General features: G+C 41.0%; 4 protein-coding genes across 6 annotated transcripts; 2 read left to right on the top strand and 2 right to left on the bottom strand.

Moving 5' to 3' along the window:
• Positions 1–4,537: 4,537 nt before the first annotated feature.
• Positions 4,538–7,481, top strand: tmem221 (transmembrane protein 221; the record flags this gene model as incomplete). Its single annotated transcript, XM_083671805.1, has 3 exons — positions 4,538–4,833; positions 5,542–5,627; positions 6,471–7,481. The coding sequence occupies 3 exons, from the start codon at positions 4,538–4,540 to the stop codon at positions 6,995–6,997; spliced, it is 909 nt and encodes a 302-aa protein (XP_083527931.1). The 3' UTR covers positions 6,998–7,481.
• Positions 5,690–9,279, bottom strand: borcs8 (BLOC-1 related complex subunit 8). Its single transcript, XM_083671806.1, has 6 exons — positions 9,146–9,279; positions 8,872–8,984; positions 8,422–8,486; positions 8,217–8,324; positions 7,695–7,799; positions 5,690–6,263 (listed from the first exon to the last, which is right to left on the bottom strand). The coding sequence occupies exons 1-5, from the start codon at positions 9,180–9,182 to the stop codon at positions 7,724–7,726; spliced, it is 399 nt and encodes a 132-aa protein (XP_083527932.1). The 5' UTR covers positions 9,183–9,279; the 3' UTR covers positions 5,690–6,263; positions 7,695–7,723.
• Positions 9,280–9,366: 87 nt separating this feature from the next.
• rfxank (regulatory factor X-associated ankyrin-containing protein) lies at positions 9,367–12,480 on the top strand. 2 transcript variants are annotated; one of them, XR_014554245.1, is made up of 9 exons: positions 9,367–9,488; positions 9,775–9,880; positions 10,133–10,255; positions 10,487–10,552; positions 10,782–10,882; positions 11,186–11,311; positions 11,491–11,557; positions 11,683–11,782; positions 11,911–12,480. XR_014554245.1 is itself a non-coding variant. In XM_083671168.1 (9 exons), exons 2-9 carry the CDS (start codon positions 9,781–9,783, stop codon positions 11,970–11,972), a joined length of 726 nt encoding a protein of 241 aa, XP_083527294.1. In that variant the 5' UTR covers positions 9,367–9,488; positions 9,775–9,780; the 3' UTR covers positions 11,973–12,480. The 2 variants fall into 2 exon arrangements, 1 of the variants encoding a protein (XP_083527294.1); XM_083671168.1 differs by having other exon boundaries at positions 11,702–11,782.
• A 142-nt stretch (positions 12,481–12,622) lies between these two features.
• nr2c2ap (nuclear receptor 2C2-associated protein) lies at positions 12,623–14,791 on the bottom strand. Of its 2 annotated transcripts, none has more exons than XM_083671169.1 (5): positions 14,735–14,791; positions 14,228–14,318; positions 14,001–14,106; positions 13,152–13,219; positions 12,623–12,805 (listed from the first exon to the last, which is right to left on the bottom strand). In XM_083671169.1, the coding sequence occupies exons 1-5, from the start codon at positions 14,770–14,772 to the stop codon at positions 12,683–12,685; spliced, it is 426 nt and encodes a 141-aa protein (XP_083527295.1). In that variant the 5' UTR covers positions 14,773–14,791; the 3' UTR covers positions 12,623–12,682. The 2 variants fall into 2 exon arrangements, with proteins under 2 accessions (XP_083527295.1, XP_083527296.1); XM_083671170.1 differs by having other exon boundaries at positions 14,001–14,094.
• Between the last annotated feature and the right edge of the window lie 1,484 nt (positions 14,792–16,275).

Raw genomic sequence — 16,275 nt, 5'->3', positions numbered from 1 at the left:
CTCAATTTAAAATGGATTCAATTAAAAGAATTTGCCATCAATCCACACACAATACCCTAGAATGACAAAGCGAAAAACTGGTTTTTAGAAATGTAAGTACATTTATTAAAATTGAAATACAGAAATACCTTATGTACATAAGTATTCAGACCCTTTGCAATAGTTAATGTAATTTTGGAATTAATATCTTTGTTTTTATAGGGTATCTGATTTGCATAGGAATCAATTACACACTGTGTGGATCAGGTTGTCATTACAAACTGAGCAAACGGAGAGGAACAAAACTGCTCAGGAATGCAACTCTGAGGCCTGGAGACTTACAAAAATCTACAATGTTGAATGGTGGAGAGGAAAAAGCACAGTCGATGGGACAACATCATCTCAGTCACTCTACAAAATTGGTCTATAACCAAGTGGCCAAAAAGAATCCCTTAATGGAAAATAATCTATCTCATATCCATAATTGTGTTTGTAACAATGAATTCAAGTGATACAGCAAAGAAAGTAAATCCAGCACATGCAATGCAGTTTCTGCACCATCTCTTGTGTGAAGAATAGTGGTAGCTGCATCAAGTTATGGGTATGTTTGTCACTGGCAGGGACTGGGGAGTTTGTCAGGATCAAGAGAAAATTATGAAATTTGCTGAGTTGGTAGTAACATCCTAATCTACACAGTGTGTAATTGATTCCGATGCAAATCAGAGACCCTATAAAAACAAAGACATTAATTCCAAAATTACATGAACTATTATCCTTGCATTAAGATGGACTCAATTCAACTTATTGAGTGATTTGTTGATGACATTTTTGCATTTTAGCTAATTTTAAGAGTGCCATCCAAAGGGTCTGAATACTTATGTACATTTTAATAAATTTACTGAAATTCCAAAAAACATGTTTTTGCTTTGTCATTCTGGGGTATTGTGTGTGGATCTTTAATTTAATTTTAAATTTAATCAATTTTAAATTGAGTCTATAACACAACAAAATGTGTGTTGTCTCAGTCGCTCTCTCTCTCTCTCTCTCTCACGCACACACACACACCACACACACACAGAGAGAGAGAGATATCAGACACTAGATCAACTTTAGAAGCTTGGCCTTGGTCTGTGTCATTCTTAGGCTATTTTTGACCATTATGACTTCTGTGCCAAGTTTTGAAGACAGCATGAAGGCAAATAGAAATTACAGAGGAGATGTCTTTACCTATCTAGTTTATTGGCTTTTTATGTTCGTAGACTAAGGTATTCCAGAGTTCGGCCTTGGTTCAAGGTGATTTCACTAAATCGATCATGCAACACCGCAGAGTTAAAAAACAACCCTTCTGATTTGCATAAACAGTGGAATACTGAGTAAAACCCAGAGGTCTACGATCCGTACATTTGGTCTCAGAGCACAATCTCGGAGCACCCTACAGTATATCTGCTGACTCGCTTCCATTGACTGTGTGTCGGGAGATAATTCAAGATGAATGTAGTCAATAGTACTGTAGGCAAGAATGTAAGATGAAAAAAAGCGGGGTACTTAAGACGAAGTGTTGATGCGGGGAATTTTCTAAAGGTTTTCTGTAAGTTACTTTGATTCACTCTTAGCTTCCCTACTGTTTCTATTTTGGCCTGTTTCCACATATAAGTGGATCACGGCTATAAAAGCATCCAACGTTTCTCTTTTGCTTATAATTTCAATACATCTCTATCTGTTCTATTCTAAAATTAACTGGATACTGTTCATACTCTAGATCGAACAGCAACAGGTTTTTTTTTTATAAAGGCTCTACTAGTTGTTGTTTAGGTTGTACAGTATGTTGTCTTTATTTGCCATTGCACTGACAGCTAATAACTTAGACAGCTAATAATTGTTTCCAGACTTTAATTCAAAATTCAACCACATCCCTTTTATTGAGGCCAAAACTAATTGAGTTATTAATTCTACATGTTGTTGTTTTTTTTGTATCTTGCATCAGCAAGTGAAATACAGTATGCATTTGTGTCACTTCACGGAGGTCAAAGGAAGACCACCTTTCAACTTGATAGATATATTTAGAGGTAATAACTCAATCATGTATATGAGCTACACTATTCTTGACTATTCTTGGGACATACCACATTGCTTTCAGCACTTCTAAAAATAATATAAGGACAAGTGTTATTAACATAGAACAATCACCCATGGAGACACTCCTGAACACACCCTCTAAGACACACACACACACACACACACACACACACACACACACACACACACACACACACACACACACACCAACACACACACACACACACACACACACACACACACACACACACACACACACACACACACACACACACACACACACACACACACTTCATGATCTGCAAGATGGCCCTGGCTGCTCTCACTGCATCTGATGCAAGAGTTAGCAACATCTCAGAGGACTTGCTGAAACTCTCTCTATAGGCTGCATCCATGTTTGCAGCTGGCTCGTTCAAACCAGCAGAGAATACATAAACCTTTACCTGTAAATAAAAAAGAATTACTAATGTAATGCTATCCTAACCACTCCAAAGCTGTATACAGTACCTTTGTGTTGTACATGTCTACATTGAGAATGGAAGGTCACAGGCCAGAGAACATCTATGTTACAGTAAGTTTATATGCTACATTAGTGACCAACCATATTTCCCCAAAATATTTTTTAATCACAAGACAAAAGTGTGCACTTCAAGTCAGATGAAAATGAGGACCCTTTGGAAAGTGTTCATATTTAGACTTCTTTTTTGTTTTCCTGAAACTGCTCACTTCTGCTTTCGACAGCATCAGCGGCTGCCATTTCAGTGCATGTGGTGGGCCTGTCGGAGTCAGAAATAGCCTCCATGGTCAGTATGCATGTGTGAGAGCAATTCTTCGTTGTGGATATTTTTATCGCCACAACCTTATCTCCTTCAGAACAGCGTTAGACCAGACCTTTACCCCAAACCCCCAACCTTTGCTGTAGTAGGCCTGCAACAGCCCACCTTCTCCCTTCAAGGCCTCACTTTGCCTAAGAAGAAAACATTTGTCTAGCCTCTGCAAGACATGCATCAAGTACAATGCACATACATAAAACAACCCCATCTGCAATGCAGTAAGCTTTGGTGATAATAATGAGGATCTAGAATGCATCGAAATGCAACACCTACAGGCCTTGTGGCCTTGTTTTTATAAGGCAGCATAACACTTCATAAGACCATCCCCAAGGCTGGACATTCTATATTCCTCTGCATCTCCACAGGCTGCTTTTTCATAGCATATTTTGCACAGAAGATTGATGCATAATAAATATGAATCACTCCTATAAAAGACTGTAATCCACATCCTCTATACCAAAAGGGTGTGTGTTATTCATGCTAGAGCCTATGTCATTCATGAAAGTCTACTATGCTTGAAAGGTATCAAAAAGGAAAGATTAATTCAGAGCTATAGATATGCATATGGTAAAGAAGGCCTCTGCGGGTGCTTGTATAGTTGCCTCAATCAACAGATTGCAGAGCAGACAACAGTCCGCTTTGGGTAGGCCGTGTTTGTTTCCAAGGCAACGAGAGAAAAGTTAATTAGATTCAGAGGGGGAGACTTGAGCTGAACGAGGAATCAGAGGGTATGCCACTGCATTTCAAATTCCCAGAAACTCTTGAGCTGTAACACTCAAGTCGACAGCGTTGCGTCATTAAGCGTTTGGTCATGACGCGCTGGAAGGCCTCGAACAATAACCAGTGAATATAACCAGTGAGGCTAGCAACACAATTCAATTGGATTCATTTTTCCCCCTATGAAGATAGGCTACATAATGCCAAATTATAGGGATAGCCTATACATATTGGGCTAATTGAGTCGAGAGGCGAAACAGGTTTTGATGGATCATTGTGATGGCTTTCCATATTTTCTTTTATATAACAACAGCCAAATAAAATGTTGCCTATTGGTGTATTTGATCACACACTATGATTTGATGATTTTAAAAAATGTTTCAATTTCCATTAAAGTTTGTCTTACATTTTGATTGAATTTAAAATGTCAAGGCGCAACATAGGCTATTGCAAAACAATTAGTCTTTAACATTCCCAAAAATGCGCTCGAGCAGGTTTAATTCATGTTTTGAAGAAATTAGTGAAAAGTGGACAATTTTCTAACTTGTTAACGTTTGCCAATTGTTGTTTTTTCGGCTGTGAACTCAGCCTCGGACGACCACGTCAACGCATTGTTTCGGAGAATCCAAGTGAAAAGTCCATTGTTGTTGCGAAGTTTTTAATCTGGGGATTTAAAGAACATCACATGCTCGGTCGGAGCGGCGGGTGCGCTCGCACAACACGCAAATAACGCGCAAATTCCATGATCTGAATGGGACACAATCCCAAGATTCCAATCGCAAAATGTTTTCTAAAGTTTAGGCTACAACGACCGTATATAGCGGATTGAAATTTGGCAAAAGAGAGAAGGTGGATAAAGTGGATTCCAACCGAGAGGATAACTTTTTCCAAAGAAGACAAGCGCCCCTTCGTCGTTGATTTACTGCCCAAACATGACGTACACCTACAGCCAGCGATCTCTGATGGTTTTGTCTTTATTAGGGATCCTATCTGCGATTATGTCCCTGCTGTCGGTCATTTTGATTTTTCAGCTCCAGTCACAACAGACCGCTGTGAAGGAATCTCCCCCTCCGTCCATCGTGCCAACTCATGTTTGGGCAGTGCTGATGCCAGTGTCTACAGTGCTTTCTGCTCTCTCCCTCACGCTCAATTTGAGCTCGGTCGTGGTGTGCCTTCTCCACAGCTACTTCACAACCGAGATATGCAGAGGAGAGGAAGACACGGAAAGGTATATCCATCGGCATGGAACCTGTATGGCTCCCTTTAGTTGTAGCCCAGGATAGATTAGGCTAGGCTACACATCATTTTATTTAATCCACCTGCCATTTCCCTTTTTGCAATGTAATGTCATAATGTGCTTTAAAGCCACATGTAACTGTGCCATAGACACACGTGTAGGGGCACATTTAATATGCTGCTACTCAATAAATAAAACAAGTTCATAACTCAGTTCAAAGTGCCGGGTGCAGACTGAACTGCACCGTTAGCTGCTCGACCCCCACCTCTAAACCCCGTATGAATCCCTTACAAACAATAGCATTCTCTCATTATGCACCCAGCGCACGGCCACTAGTTGGCTCTTTCCCACGTTGGTTTAGAAATTTGCCAGAGCGCTTCAGGACTTAGTTTACAGCTCCTGCCAGGGGAAGACATTCCACTAGTGCAGAGTAAGGCCAAACCACATTCATTCTATTTAAAACATTAACGAAACATTTATTTTGAACATACAAGTTATACATAATGCAGCTGACATCAGAAGAGAAAATTGCTGGATGAAAGGCCTAATTTCAACTTGAACATAATCAACATTTCTTATTTTTTGACCCAATAAATAGTAATCAATTAATGGAGCAATCAAGTCAATTAGCAAATGCAGTATGAGTTTATCATCATTGGCACTGAATGATTACTATAATATCTCCATTTCCTTCCATAGAGCAGACTGGTTCCTAGTGGACAGCAGAGCTGTTCGACATGTGGCAGTTGGACTATTTTGCCTTGGTGTTTCAGTATACCTGGCAGGTAAGTTTGAACGGCCTATCATACATAAGTGGACATGCAACTGGTCTTTTGACTTCTGATCTCATTACAATTTCTCAATGAAATTCAACACATTTTATACAGAAGAATTTAGTACATGGAAAGGTGAGTAACAAAGCATATCTGCACCTGAAAGCACTTTTAAATCAGCTAGAGCAGATAAACCCATTAATCATTACACCAGCTCAGTCACAGACAAAACAATTGAGTGCTTGTACATAACGAAACATTATGGTCCTAGAAAGACAACTCCAGAGTATACGGTCCATTCGCAGCAGAGGCAAAAGTCACTGCTTGCTTTCATAGTCCGTCCAGCTGATTGATGCACGAGACAAAGAACAATGCAGTCTTTGACCAACTTCCATTACTGAAGTGTCTTAATGCAGAACCTGGCAGAGCGGTGGCTTTCCATTCCAGTGAGTGCCTGCCTTGCTGTGTGTGTGTGTGTGGCGGGGGGCAGTGTTCCATTGTGATGGAGGAGGGCTGACCCTCTGACCCCTCCACATCTCCCTTTCAGAGGGAACAGAGGCAGACACTGCAGCAGGCCTGCAGCATCACATCCCAGAGCTGTGCTTCTCTCCACCTTCCTTTAGCATGCCTGGGTCCATGGTTCTTCTCCTACACACACACACACACACACACACACACACACACACACACACACACACACACACACACACACACACACACACACACACACACACACACAATTTGAGAAAACACTGTAAAATATATCAACCTCAAATGAATGTCATCTTTAAAATAAAGTATATAAAGCGTAGTGTGTATCTGTTTCTTTCTCTCCATCCTCTATCTCCACTGCAGCCATGTCCATCTACATGCTCCTGGTGTTTGAGATAGAGACAGGCATCGCCAGCACCTGCGTCCTGTCCTCAGGTATCCTGATCCTACTGGTGATCGTGACTCACTCCCTGGTCAAAGCCGCTCGCTCCAGCAGACACTACCGCAGCAGCGAGTACCCCGACACCCTCTACCAGAACGAGCACCGAGGCAGCATCCCCGGCCCCCACCCCTGCGAACACAACACCGGGGACAAAGCCCGGAGACAACGGAGCCAGTCCCACCACATGCACCGTCAGTTCTCCTATCCACCCTGCACTGACCCCAAGCAGCACCGCCAGTACTCCCTACCCAGTGGGCCACAGAGCCACACCAGTGACAAGGAGGCCTACAGTAGTGGTGGGAGTGGTTCTAGAATGCATAGGACCCTGTCGACAGAGTCAGGCCTGCTGCAGGCCCAGTCTAAACCCTGGAATGGAATCAACAACGAGATGAGGAGTGTTCTGGCTCGTAAGTCAGGGGCTTCCAGTAAAGACTCTACTCTTGTGTGACTGTCTGTGCCCTGAGCTGTACAGAAGGGCAGCACAGAGGTCGGACTCTATGGATGGGTAGTTTGATGATTGTATGGCTGCTTAAATAATTGTCAAATCAATACCATCATAGAACTGTCACATACGGTACTCAAATTGAAACTCAGTGTTCACACAGACATTGCCTTTGTATTGAGTTTTTTTTTTTTTTTCTTTACATAGAAAACCCATCCTTTAATGTCACTATGAAATGTTCTGTAGAATGTTTAGTTATTCCAATAGAAAATGTGTGCGACGACAGCCAGTGGGATAGTTGCTAAAGTGATTATATGATTTTAAAAGTTATCAATAAGTGCTTTGATTTTCAAAAGTGTCTGGTAAAGATCAAGAGTGGTCTATGAAATATATTGCCAAAACTAAATTACACAATGTGTAGATAAACGTTAGTGTCTAGTCTGACCGCACACTGTAAAACAATGTTTATAACAACTTTGAATAAAGATATTTTTTAAAAAACACTTTCATGTATGGCCTTTCTGAAAAGAAAATATCCTGCCCAGAAACAGGTCAAAAAAGATCTGTAGAACATACATTGAAGTTAACCAACAACATATTCTGCCTAATTCTAGAGAGCGTCTCTCCTGATTTTCAAGTGAGTTCAAGAAGAGTCCTTATGCCTAAGTATAGCTTAAGAAGTCATGTCTGAGGAACTACTAACCTTGGGCAATGGACAGTGCTTTCCAGAGGTCATGAGGAAGTGGTTGGGGGATGTGGTGCTGGTGGAGAGGCAAGGGGACTGGGAGAGGGGTTCATGTCACATAAACTGGAGTGCACGAATGTGCCAATGGAGGGGAAATAAGGAGATGGAAAAAAAACAACATAAAACTGCGAATCCCATTAGCTAAACCAATAACAAAGAGAAGCTCTGAATCAATGAGAGTATGTGTGGTAAATTGAAATGTATTGGTTTTCTAACCAGTCAATACATGGATTTGCTAATGGGATCGCAGAAACATAATTTCATGAAAATAGTTGCAAACAATAATTCAAAGGAGGAATGAAAAAATTAACAAAATAGAATATGACACTTTCGGATGCTTTCCCCATACATTTGTTCGTCTTAATCACCTCCTCAGTAGTGATGAATGGTGTTTGTGGACAATCAGGTAAATTAAAAGGTGCAAATTGTCAAGTTAGTGTATCAGAGGAGGGAGAGAATTGGCTCTTTACTGCCTCCTACCTGCGTCCTTGGGAGGTGCTGATCTGTTCCTTCATGCTGATGGCTTGCCGGAGCAGACCATCTATGCTTTTGAAGTACAGACTGCTGTTGGTCATGCTTTTCACCGCACTGGAAACAAACCAGACCAATATATGTGTCAACACAGCAGACCTGGAGTGACCAATCAACAATGTGTAGAACAAAATCAGAATCAACCATGCTTTACCTGCATGCATATTCCACAGTGTAGATTGCTCCTTGGCTTTGCTCCTCCCAGCTCTGCATGTCGGTCTGGGAGAGATGTGAAACAAGGGCAAAATGTACATATTTTGGCCTATTCATCATATTCTAAGTGAGTCATGAAAGAATATCATGACAGCAACATCATAGAGTGAGTACACATCTCTGATGTTTTAGTTTGGAGGCATGTCAATCGTTTGGACACTACAACACATTTATTTCCAGAGCTCCCCAGGCACTAGGGCCCAGAGCAATTTCTGATTCAATAGAAACATCTAGTCAGTATAGTAGGCATGGAAACTGGTGGCTGGATTATGCAGCTAGGAAACTGGGAGAGAATGACTGACGGCTCAACTTGGTTTATATGGGAGATATTGATTATTATTATGATTATGATTTTTGCAAGTAGGCAACTGTTTGTTCTTAGATAACTTACTTTGTGTTGCACAAGCTCTGGCAGCGACCTTCTGACGTGCTCTTGGAGTCGATAAAGGGCCACAGATGGTTCGTTCGCCAACACGTACATGCTCTCGGTGAATTTGTCAGTCACTGCAGAGAAAAACATACAGTCGGTTAACAGACTACATAGCTAGATAGCTAATTGCAATGATACAAAGAAAAGATTAGCCAGCGATGACAGCCAGATGACAGTTTATGTTAGCTTAGCTAGCGAGCAGAAACGGTTAAATATTCACTTATCAGCTCACTACCTCGTTTGACTTTCAGCTGCATCTCCTGGTCCTCCATATCATACGAACGATGTGTATGGTGTTATATTGAAACAGTCAGAATATAGTCCAAACCTTAAAATAGCGAACTGTGACAGTTTGGCTACGATATGGCTCCCGTGTTATGTGCCCGACAAAAACATTCCGGGTTAAACAATAGTCTCAAAAATAGTTCCTGGATATTTGCTTTGTCTATGCATTGCATTTACTTTCAGTTTTGACATCAGGAAGTTAGAGAAAGAAATAAAACATTGATGTTTGCTTCATTCGATACTACTATACTGAATTTTGACGAATGTAAAGTAACTAGTGCTTACAATTCGAGGTAATCATTCTCCATGTCTTGTTGTTCATAATGTGTTGCACTGTACAGACTAATTTTTAGATGCAGCTAAGGCACAACATTTTAATTTAATTTGAATGAAATGAGAGGCTGAACGGCAGACCATTAGCATCCAACTGTAACGTTGCTACAATTAGCCTGGGTATATGACTAACAACAATATATGACTATATTCCCAAGAAAATGTGATAATAAGATGATACAGTAAGTGTGCCTAACTCTCTATCATATTCTTATTACCATAACATGTTATTTGTTTTTGACAAAGGTGGCAATGGAGGACAACAACGGTGATGAGATACCGCAGCTTGCAGATGGCCTATTTGAGTCAACTTCATCATGTCCTCCAGATCCCAGGGAAGAGAGGTTAAATGGTATGGCACATGAGTATAAACACGAGGCTCCTCTGCTGTCTCTGCTTGCAAGTGTAATACGTTTAATAGGTGCAACGCCAGCCATGGCAGCTTGAGAATTGATCATACAGTATTCACACTTATAGTAAAATGCAGGGTCACCCTATTGCAGAGTTTGCATGCAGTCAATTCTGAAATGATAGTGTTTAGGTATGCCAATATCTAAAGCACTATTGCATATGATGAAATCTTTTACTTGTTTCCTGCTACCAGTTGTGATGCTGACTGCAGTGAACATGGATGTGGGTGAGGAGGAGAGTTTACTGAAATACCCCACCGCTCTCACCAACAAGCAGCGTGGGAATGGGATCACGGTCAGACCGGCAACATTAGATGGTCAGGTTGGCTGAGAACACAGCCCACTCTTTGTTCAGGGAAAAACATACCTTTAATACTGTTGTGTGTGTTACTTTTTATTTTATTTTATTTTTTACAGACAACATCACTTCAATGAATGCTTTGCAATTCAGGAATGATTCCAAGTTGATGACCTAAAAAGCTTTGACTACAAAGCTAATTTATGTACCTGCACACAACACTGACCTTTTGATTCTAATCTCTCTTCAGTTCTGTCTGTTCACCAGCTAGCAGCCCAGGGAGAGGTGTCCCAGGTGGCTACACAATTGAGTAAAGGTGAGGAGTGATTCCACTGACCAATGGTTAATTGGTCAGTTAACTTAATTGGTTAATTGACACTAAAAGTGAAATCTTACAGGCTTACTACATGACATACATACACATTCACAAACAATACAAACATGCTACATGCAGCTGCTACAGCATGCGTAAAAAACATGTGTACATCCAGAGTAGGTCTGTGCACTGTGTCTTATACAGACTATAATGATGATTTGTCTTGCAGACAGTTCGCTATTGAACAGCCAGGACGAACGAGGCTTCACTCCTCTCATCTGGGCGGCAGCATTCGGAGAGAAAGCAGTGGTGGACTTTCTCCTGGAGAAGGTCAGTGGGAGAAGATCACTAGGCCTAGACGAAGGGTTTACAACTCTGGTCCAGAGAGAGCTACAGGGTGTACGGCTTTGTTACCAGCCCAGCACTAACATACCTGATTAAGCTGATCAATCATCAATAATTTGTTGAATTAGGTAAGTTAGTGATGGGCTAGAAAAATAGTATTCACATTCTGTAGCTCGCCAGGATCATAGCTGGACACTTCTAAGAGAGACACAATTAAATAGTTGGTCATACAAAGTGACAGTTGTCTATAATGTGTCTGCGATGTCCTTGTGTGTTGGTGTGTCACAGGGGGCAGATCCAAGAACTATAGCATGGGAGAGAGAGAGTGCCTTGACCCTGGCTAGCTCTGGAGGCTACGTTGACATTGTCAAACTTCTCCTTGAACGTGAAGTAGACATTGATGCTTATGACTGGGTAACATTAGAATTCTCTGCGTATTGCTTCCTTTTACGATGTTATTGAGTCACAGTGAATCAAAAGCCATTGAACTCATTGACACAGACACACACACAATTAATGAATGCACATTAATCCATTATTCACAGTGTTGCTGGGTGATTTCATTTGTTGGATATCTTTCTTTTGCATGCAAGAATGGTGGGACTCCTCTCCTATACGCTGTACGAGGGAACCATGTAAAATGTGTGGAGGCCCTCCTAGGTACGTAACGCCACTTCATGTGTTTGCACTCAGTTCAACACAATGAGCTTCTCTCAAAGTGGCTTTGAAGAATCTCCTCAATCAAATGTCATCAATCAGTGAGACTCACTAGACTAATATCATAGTCATGCAATTTTATCTCAGTAAAAGGTGCAGACCTGACTGTTGAAGCTGAGTCTGGATATAGCCCAATGGCTCTGGCTGTCGCTCTTGGACACAAAAAAGGTAAATACCTGATTTGATCTGTTCTTGGAAATAAACCACAGTATTTTGGTAGCCAAAAGTCATTAAAGGGCTGGTACAATTAATGAGAAAAGCACAGCATTATAAATCGTGTTATTTTCTTTTTTCAGTTCAGAAAGTGTTAGAGGATCATATTCTGAAACTCCTCAAACAAAAATCAAGCAAGATATGAGGGTTTTTGGAGAAGACAGTCTCATACACAGAAGTCTCTACCAGTTGATGGTTCGTGGCTGAACATAAAAAGACAATTAGAAGTTGGTGGCTCCGACGTTGGATGTGTTCCCTTCTTGTATATTTACTCAACATGTTTTCAACTGTATATTTAGGGAATTTTTTATCTTTTGTAATGATATATTTTGTAATTATATTTTCCTACTATGTTTATGATGTCTATGTTATGTTATGTAACATATATGATATGTTCTTATCTCACTAACTGGAGTAGGGTTAGTGTACATAAGGGTGAAGCATTGTAAAACAAGCAATATCATTTTGCAAAAGACACATTTTTCTTTTGCTTGATGTAAAGCACCAATGGATTGTGAACAGGCGTGAGTTCAAAATTGTAATGTTCCTATTTTAATTTGGAATGGCATATCAACTGTAAGGCACACATTATGTACATAGAAAAACTGTTCGACCATTTCATATGAAAGCTGCAATAAAAAGTCGAAATCTGAGCCAAGTCCTTGAGTTTTCCCTCCTTTTTGTGACGAAAGCAGGTGACCAACGGAAAAATCTCCCCACCAAAAAAGGCATGATAGGTTCTCAATCACATCAGTTGGGTGGTGGGCGACGACAGGGCTCATGTTCTTCAGTGCCACAGCACCCTCTCATGCTTTAGAGGTCCCTCTCTCTCTCACTCGGGCAGGGACAACAACGTCACAAACCTCTCTCCCCCAGGACTTCCAAGGAATAAACAATAATTCTCCCGAAAAAGTCGGCACTGTTCTCAAAGACTATTTTTAGTTTGTGTACCATGGGGGCCTCCTGAATGGGAAAGCTGTGGGTGTGTAGTTAAGGATTAGATAAGCAGGGCAGTAATGACAGAAGTGACCATGAAAATATTGTTTGAAAGCAGTATGTTTGACAGTATGTGTAGGCTACCATTACCATATATACCCTGAGGAGAACCAGATACTGCACTGGTTTCAACAATACTGTGGGGATTGAACTATAGTATCAGATCCATCTAAGGACAAGCTAAGATTGCTGTATTGAGACATAGAAATACATCACTGGTAAGGGCAACATCTTTATACGAAAGAGAAATACAATGAACTGAGTGGTGCTTGAGTAGCCAGAGATGTTGCTCTGAAGACACTGCTGTCTATTCTATAATGAAGGATATCTGAAGTGAGTTGTTGTCTTCTGGGTAGAAATCACTGATTTTGGCAGGGTCTCCATCTTTCAGGCATCCTGAGGAATAAGCAGACATTACTAATGGATCATGTTTTGATAGTAGTATGTGTCATTAATCAATATTATATATTTAGATGCAAATGCAAGTCTCTCTCTCTCCCTCTACCTCTCTCTCACCTCCTCTCTCTCCCCCCCTCTCTCTCCCTCGTTCTCTCTCTCCCACTCTCCCTCTCTCTCCCTCTCTCCCTCTCTCTCCCTCTCCCTCCCTCCCTCCCTCCCTCTCAGACTGAAAGTGAAAAACATGAGCTGCACAAATATGCTGAATAAAAACCTGCTTCACGGTATCCTACTTCTTTGTTGTGTGGTTCCTTCTTGCAGACAGTTGAAATAAAGTTAAAACTCACCAGAAGTTATGTTTTATACGTTTTCCCCATTGAGTGGTGTATTCTGGGTGCCGGCTCATGCCAAGCGCACCCATCCCCCTCTGTTGCATGTCGAAATAAGACTTTTTGACATCACAAGTTGTTAGAATATTGACAGCCAGTCTTGCAGAATACTTTTATTTTGATATGCAACTTGGGGGGAAATAGTGCACTTGGTGGCACCCGGACTACATCACCTGATGGAGAACAGCGAAAAACAGATAGAACACAACTGTGTTTTACTTTTAGTCTATCTATGTAAGATAGAGAAGATAGAGAAGCCTCAAATAGAGCAGCATTTACATTGAGGTGATGCATGGACCAAAAAGAGAGACACATAGCCTGATCTAGGCCAGTAAATATGTTAGGACAGTGGGTGTGTATAAAGTTTCAATTAGGATCAATAGTTACTATACCTTCTAGTCTGCATGATTTTCCTGAAAAGCCCCCTTGGAACTGCACCCTTAATTCAGAGACTTTGACAGGTTGTGGGAACTCCATAGTAACCCACTGAGAATCACCCTGTAAAAAATAAACAATGGTGTTATAAGTGATGATGTAGTGGAAAACCAAAAGAAATAGGTGGTGTGTGCGGTATGATTCTTGACCAAAGAAGTCATATTACTGTTTCATTGGCAGGTACCTGGTCTGAGTTCCAGCACGTCTCTTCATTATGGTCAAACATGTACTTCTTCCCGAATTGCTTGACATCTCTGTTGAGAACCGAGCTCACTCTGTAAGAACCCATTGGAACATCAGTTAGCTATCTACTGTAACTATTCTGTATAGTGATATAGTGGCGAAAAGTGAAATCAAAATCATTATTTTAAGGATGTAAACGGTCGTTTTAGAGTGAGTTTGAGATTTATATTTCTTTATTGATGCAAATTCTATTGCTAAATACCAAAATATATATCATGGTTTTACAGTTTAAATGTTATTTCCCAGAAATCATAAAAACGGGTTTGACCTGCCTACTATACATGTACTGGATCTGACCATGCCGGTGAGATAGCTCGTGTTTACACAAGACACATGGGGCTATTTCCTTTTTAACGGACACAACAATCACATGACATGAGATCACAAAATGTGACAGCGAAATACATCTTCATCTGCCTTCATTTCCATTCTAGAACACGTTTCTTACCTGCTCTGTGTTTCGCTGCAAATCAATGAGGAAGCCATGTCTGCTTATCGAGTTGAGGGCAAATTGCCGTAATGTAACAGAGGAGAAGCCCTCCTCTGTACGACAGTAATGGCAAATCTACCAGCTATTACATACTTTTACCACTAGATGCCAATCCTGTTCTTTGTTTATTTTCTCTCTTCATATTCCATTGATTTTCATTGGTGTGGCTCCCCTAAATAGTGCTGCACGCAAGGTCGAGACATGCTTCCTGTTAATGTAAAAATAATAATGTAGGTAATGTAATGTAACGTTTCTAGAACCTTTTGTAAATTGATTAATTAGTAGCACGTTGCATTTCGTATGTCATCATTGCAGTGTAGCTAGAGATTCTGAAGCTACATCCGAATTGATCAAAACAAGGTCGGAGCCAATTAAAACCAATAAAGCAGGTGATTGATCAGTGAACGAAATTGTTTCCAAGCACCATGCAATACAAAGAGCCAGGTTCTTCAGGTGGGGTAGTGAATGCTTTTTAAGACATGCATGACTACTCTGTAAACATGGTGAAAGTAGATAATAGAAGATTATATATTTAAGCCAGTTTTTATGTGGACTATTTACAGCCATTTCTAACAAGCTCAAAACTATTGTCTATGTATATATCCTAGATAGTTTATAATGCATAGGCAAGGAAAGTAATTGCCTAATGCTTTCCTTTTCATCTGCCAGAATAAAAAGAGTGGTTGGGGAGGTCTTGTTTTTGCAGGAGCTCTTTCTAATTGAAGATGGACCTCCTGCTGTTATTTGGTCATGGTGCAAGACGCTGTACGGATAATCAATACGTCTGAATTACAAAACCTGATGGAGCCCAGCCTGTGTGAAAATTGCCACGGGGAGTGGGGGCTGTGGAGGTTAAGGGGTTGGAACAGCAATACTGCAGGGGGGGCGTCCCTGTCAGCCTCACATTCACTGGCTGCACACGGATGATTCAAAACACACTCAGTGTGAGGAGTTCTGATTTGGCCTGTTTGTAAATCGGTGTGATTGATTGTGTGCCAGTGGTGTGGTTTAAACCAACTCCATGAGAGGGAGAGGAGGAGGAGGAGAAAGGGAGAGAGAGAGAGAGGGGGGGGGGGAGTAGGTGAGAGAGATAGAGAGAGAGAGAGAGAGGGGGGAGAGAGAGAAAGAGAGAAGTAGAAAGAGATGTATTAATCTGTGACAGGGTATGAAATGTTATCCCCAGAAACCTGTGCACAGTGTTTTGTTGTTCTCAAAAAAGAGAGCGAAGGATAGAGAGAAGAGAGGGAGACATGGAGATGGAGAGGGAGGGATATTAAGATAGGAATCTGTGCTAGGATATGAAATGTTATCCACAGAAACTTGTGGACAGTGTTCAGTATGTTGTTTTAACAGAAAAAGGGGGCGAAAGGGGAGGGAGACGGTGGGAGAGACAGAAAGAGAGCAATAATGACTGAGGAGGAGAGAGACAGACAGACAGACAGAGAGAGAGGTGAGGATTCTGGGTCTGTTTACTGTGTCATTGGAGAGGTAAATAAGCC

Source organism: Argentina silus (assembly GCF_951799395.1).
Source record: "Argentina silus genome assembly, chromosome: 6".
In the NCBI taxonomy this organism is placed as follows: domain Eukaryota; kingdom Metazoa; phylum Chordata; class Actinopteri; order Argentiniformes; family Argentinidae; genus Argentina; species Argentina silus.
Note: the sequence above shows the minus strand (reverse complement) of the source record. Positions and strands in the feature narration are given on the sequence as shown.

Coding starts and splice junctions, on each gene's coding strand:
- borcs8 (XM_083671806.1), bottom strand. CDS start 9,182: ATGGAGGACCAGGAGATGCAGCTGAAAGTCAAACGAG. Junction 8,985..9,145: donor GCAGCTGAAAGTCAAACGAG/GTAGTGAGCTGA, acceptor TTTTCTCTGCAG/TGACTGACAAATTCACCGAG. Junction 8,487..8,871: donor CAGAGCTTGTGCAACACAAA/GTAAGTTATCTA, acceptor CATCTCTCCCAG/ACCGACATGCAGAGCTGGGA.
- rfxank (XM_083671168.1), top strand. CDS start 9,781: ATGGAGGACAACAACGGTGATGAGATACCGCAGCTTGCAGATGGCCTA. Junction 9,881..10,132: donor CAGGGAAGAGAGGTTAAATG/GTATGGCACATG, acceptor TCCTGCTACCAG/TTGTGATGCTGACTGCAGTG. Junction 10,553..10,781: donor GGCTACACAATTGAGTAAAG/GTGAGGAGTGAT, acceptor TTTGTCTTGCAG/ACAGTTCGCTATTGAACAGC.
- nr2c2ap (XM_083671169.1), bottom strand. CDS start 14,772: ATGGCTTCCTCATTGATTTGCAGCGAAACACAGAGCAG. Junction 14,319..14,734: donor TGCAGCGAAACACAGAGCAG/GTAAGAAACGTG, acceptor GGGTTCTTACAG/AGTGAGCTCGGTTCTCAACA. Junction 13,220..14,000: donor AAAATCATGCAGACTAGAAG/GTATAGTAACTA, acceptor CTTATTCCTCAG/GATGCCTGAAAGATGGAGAC.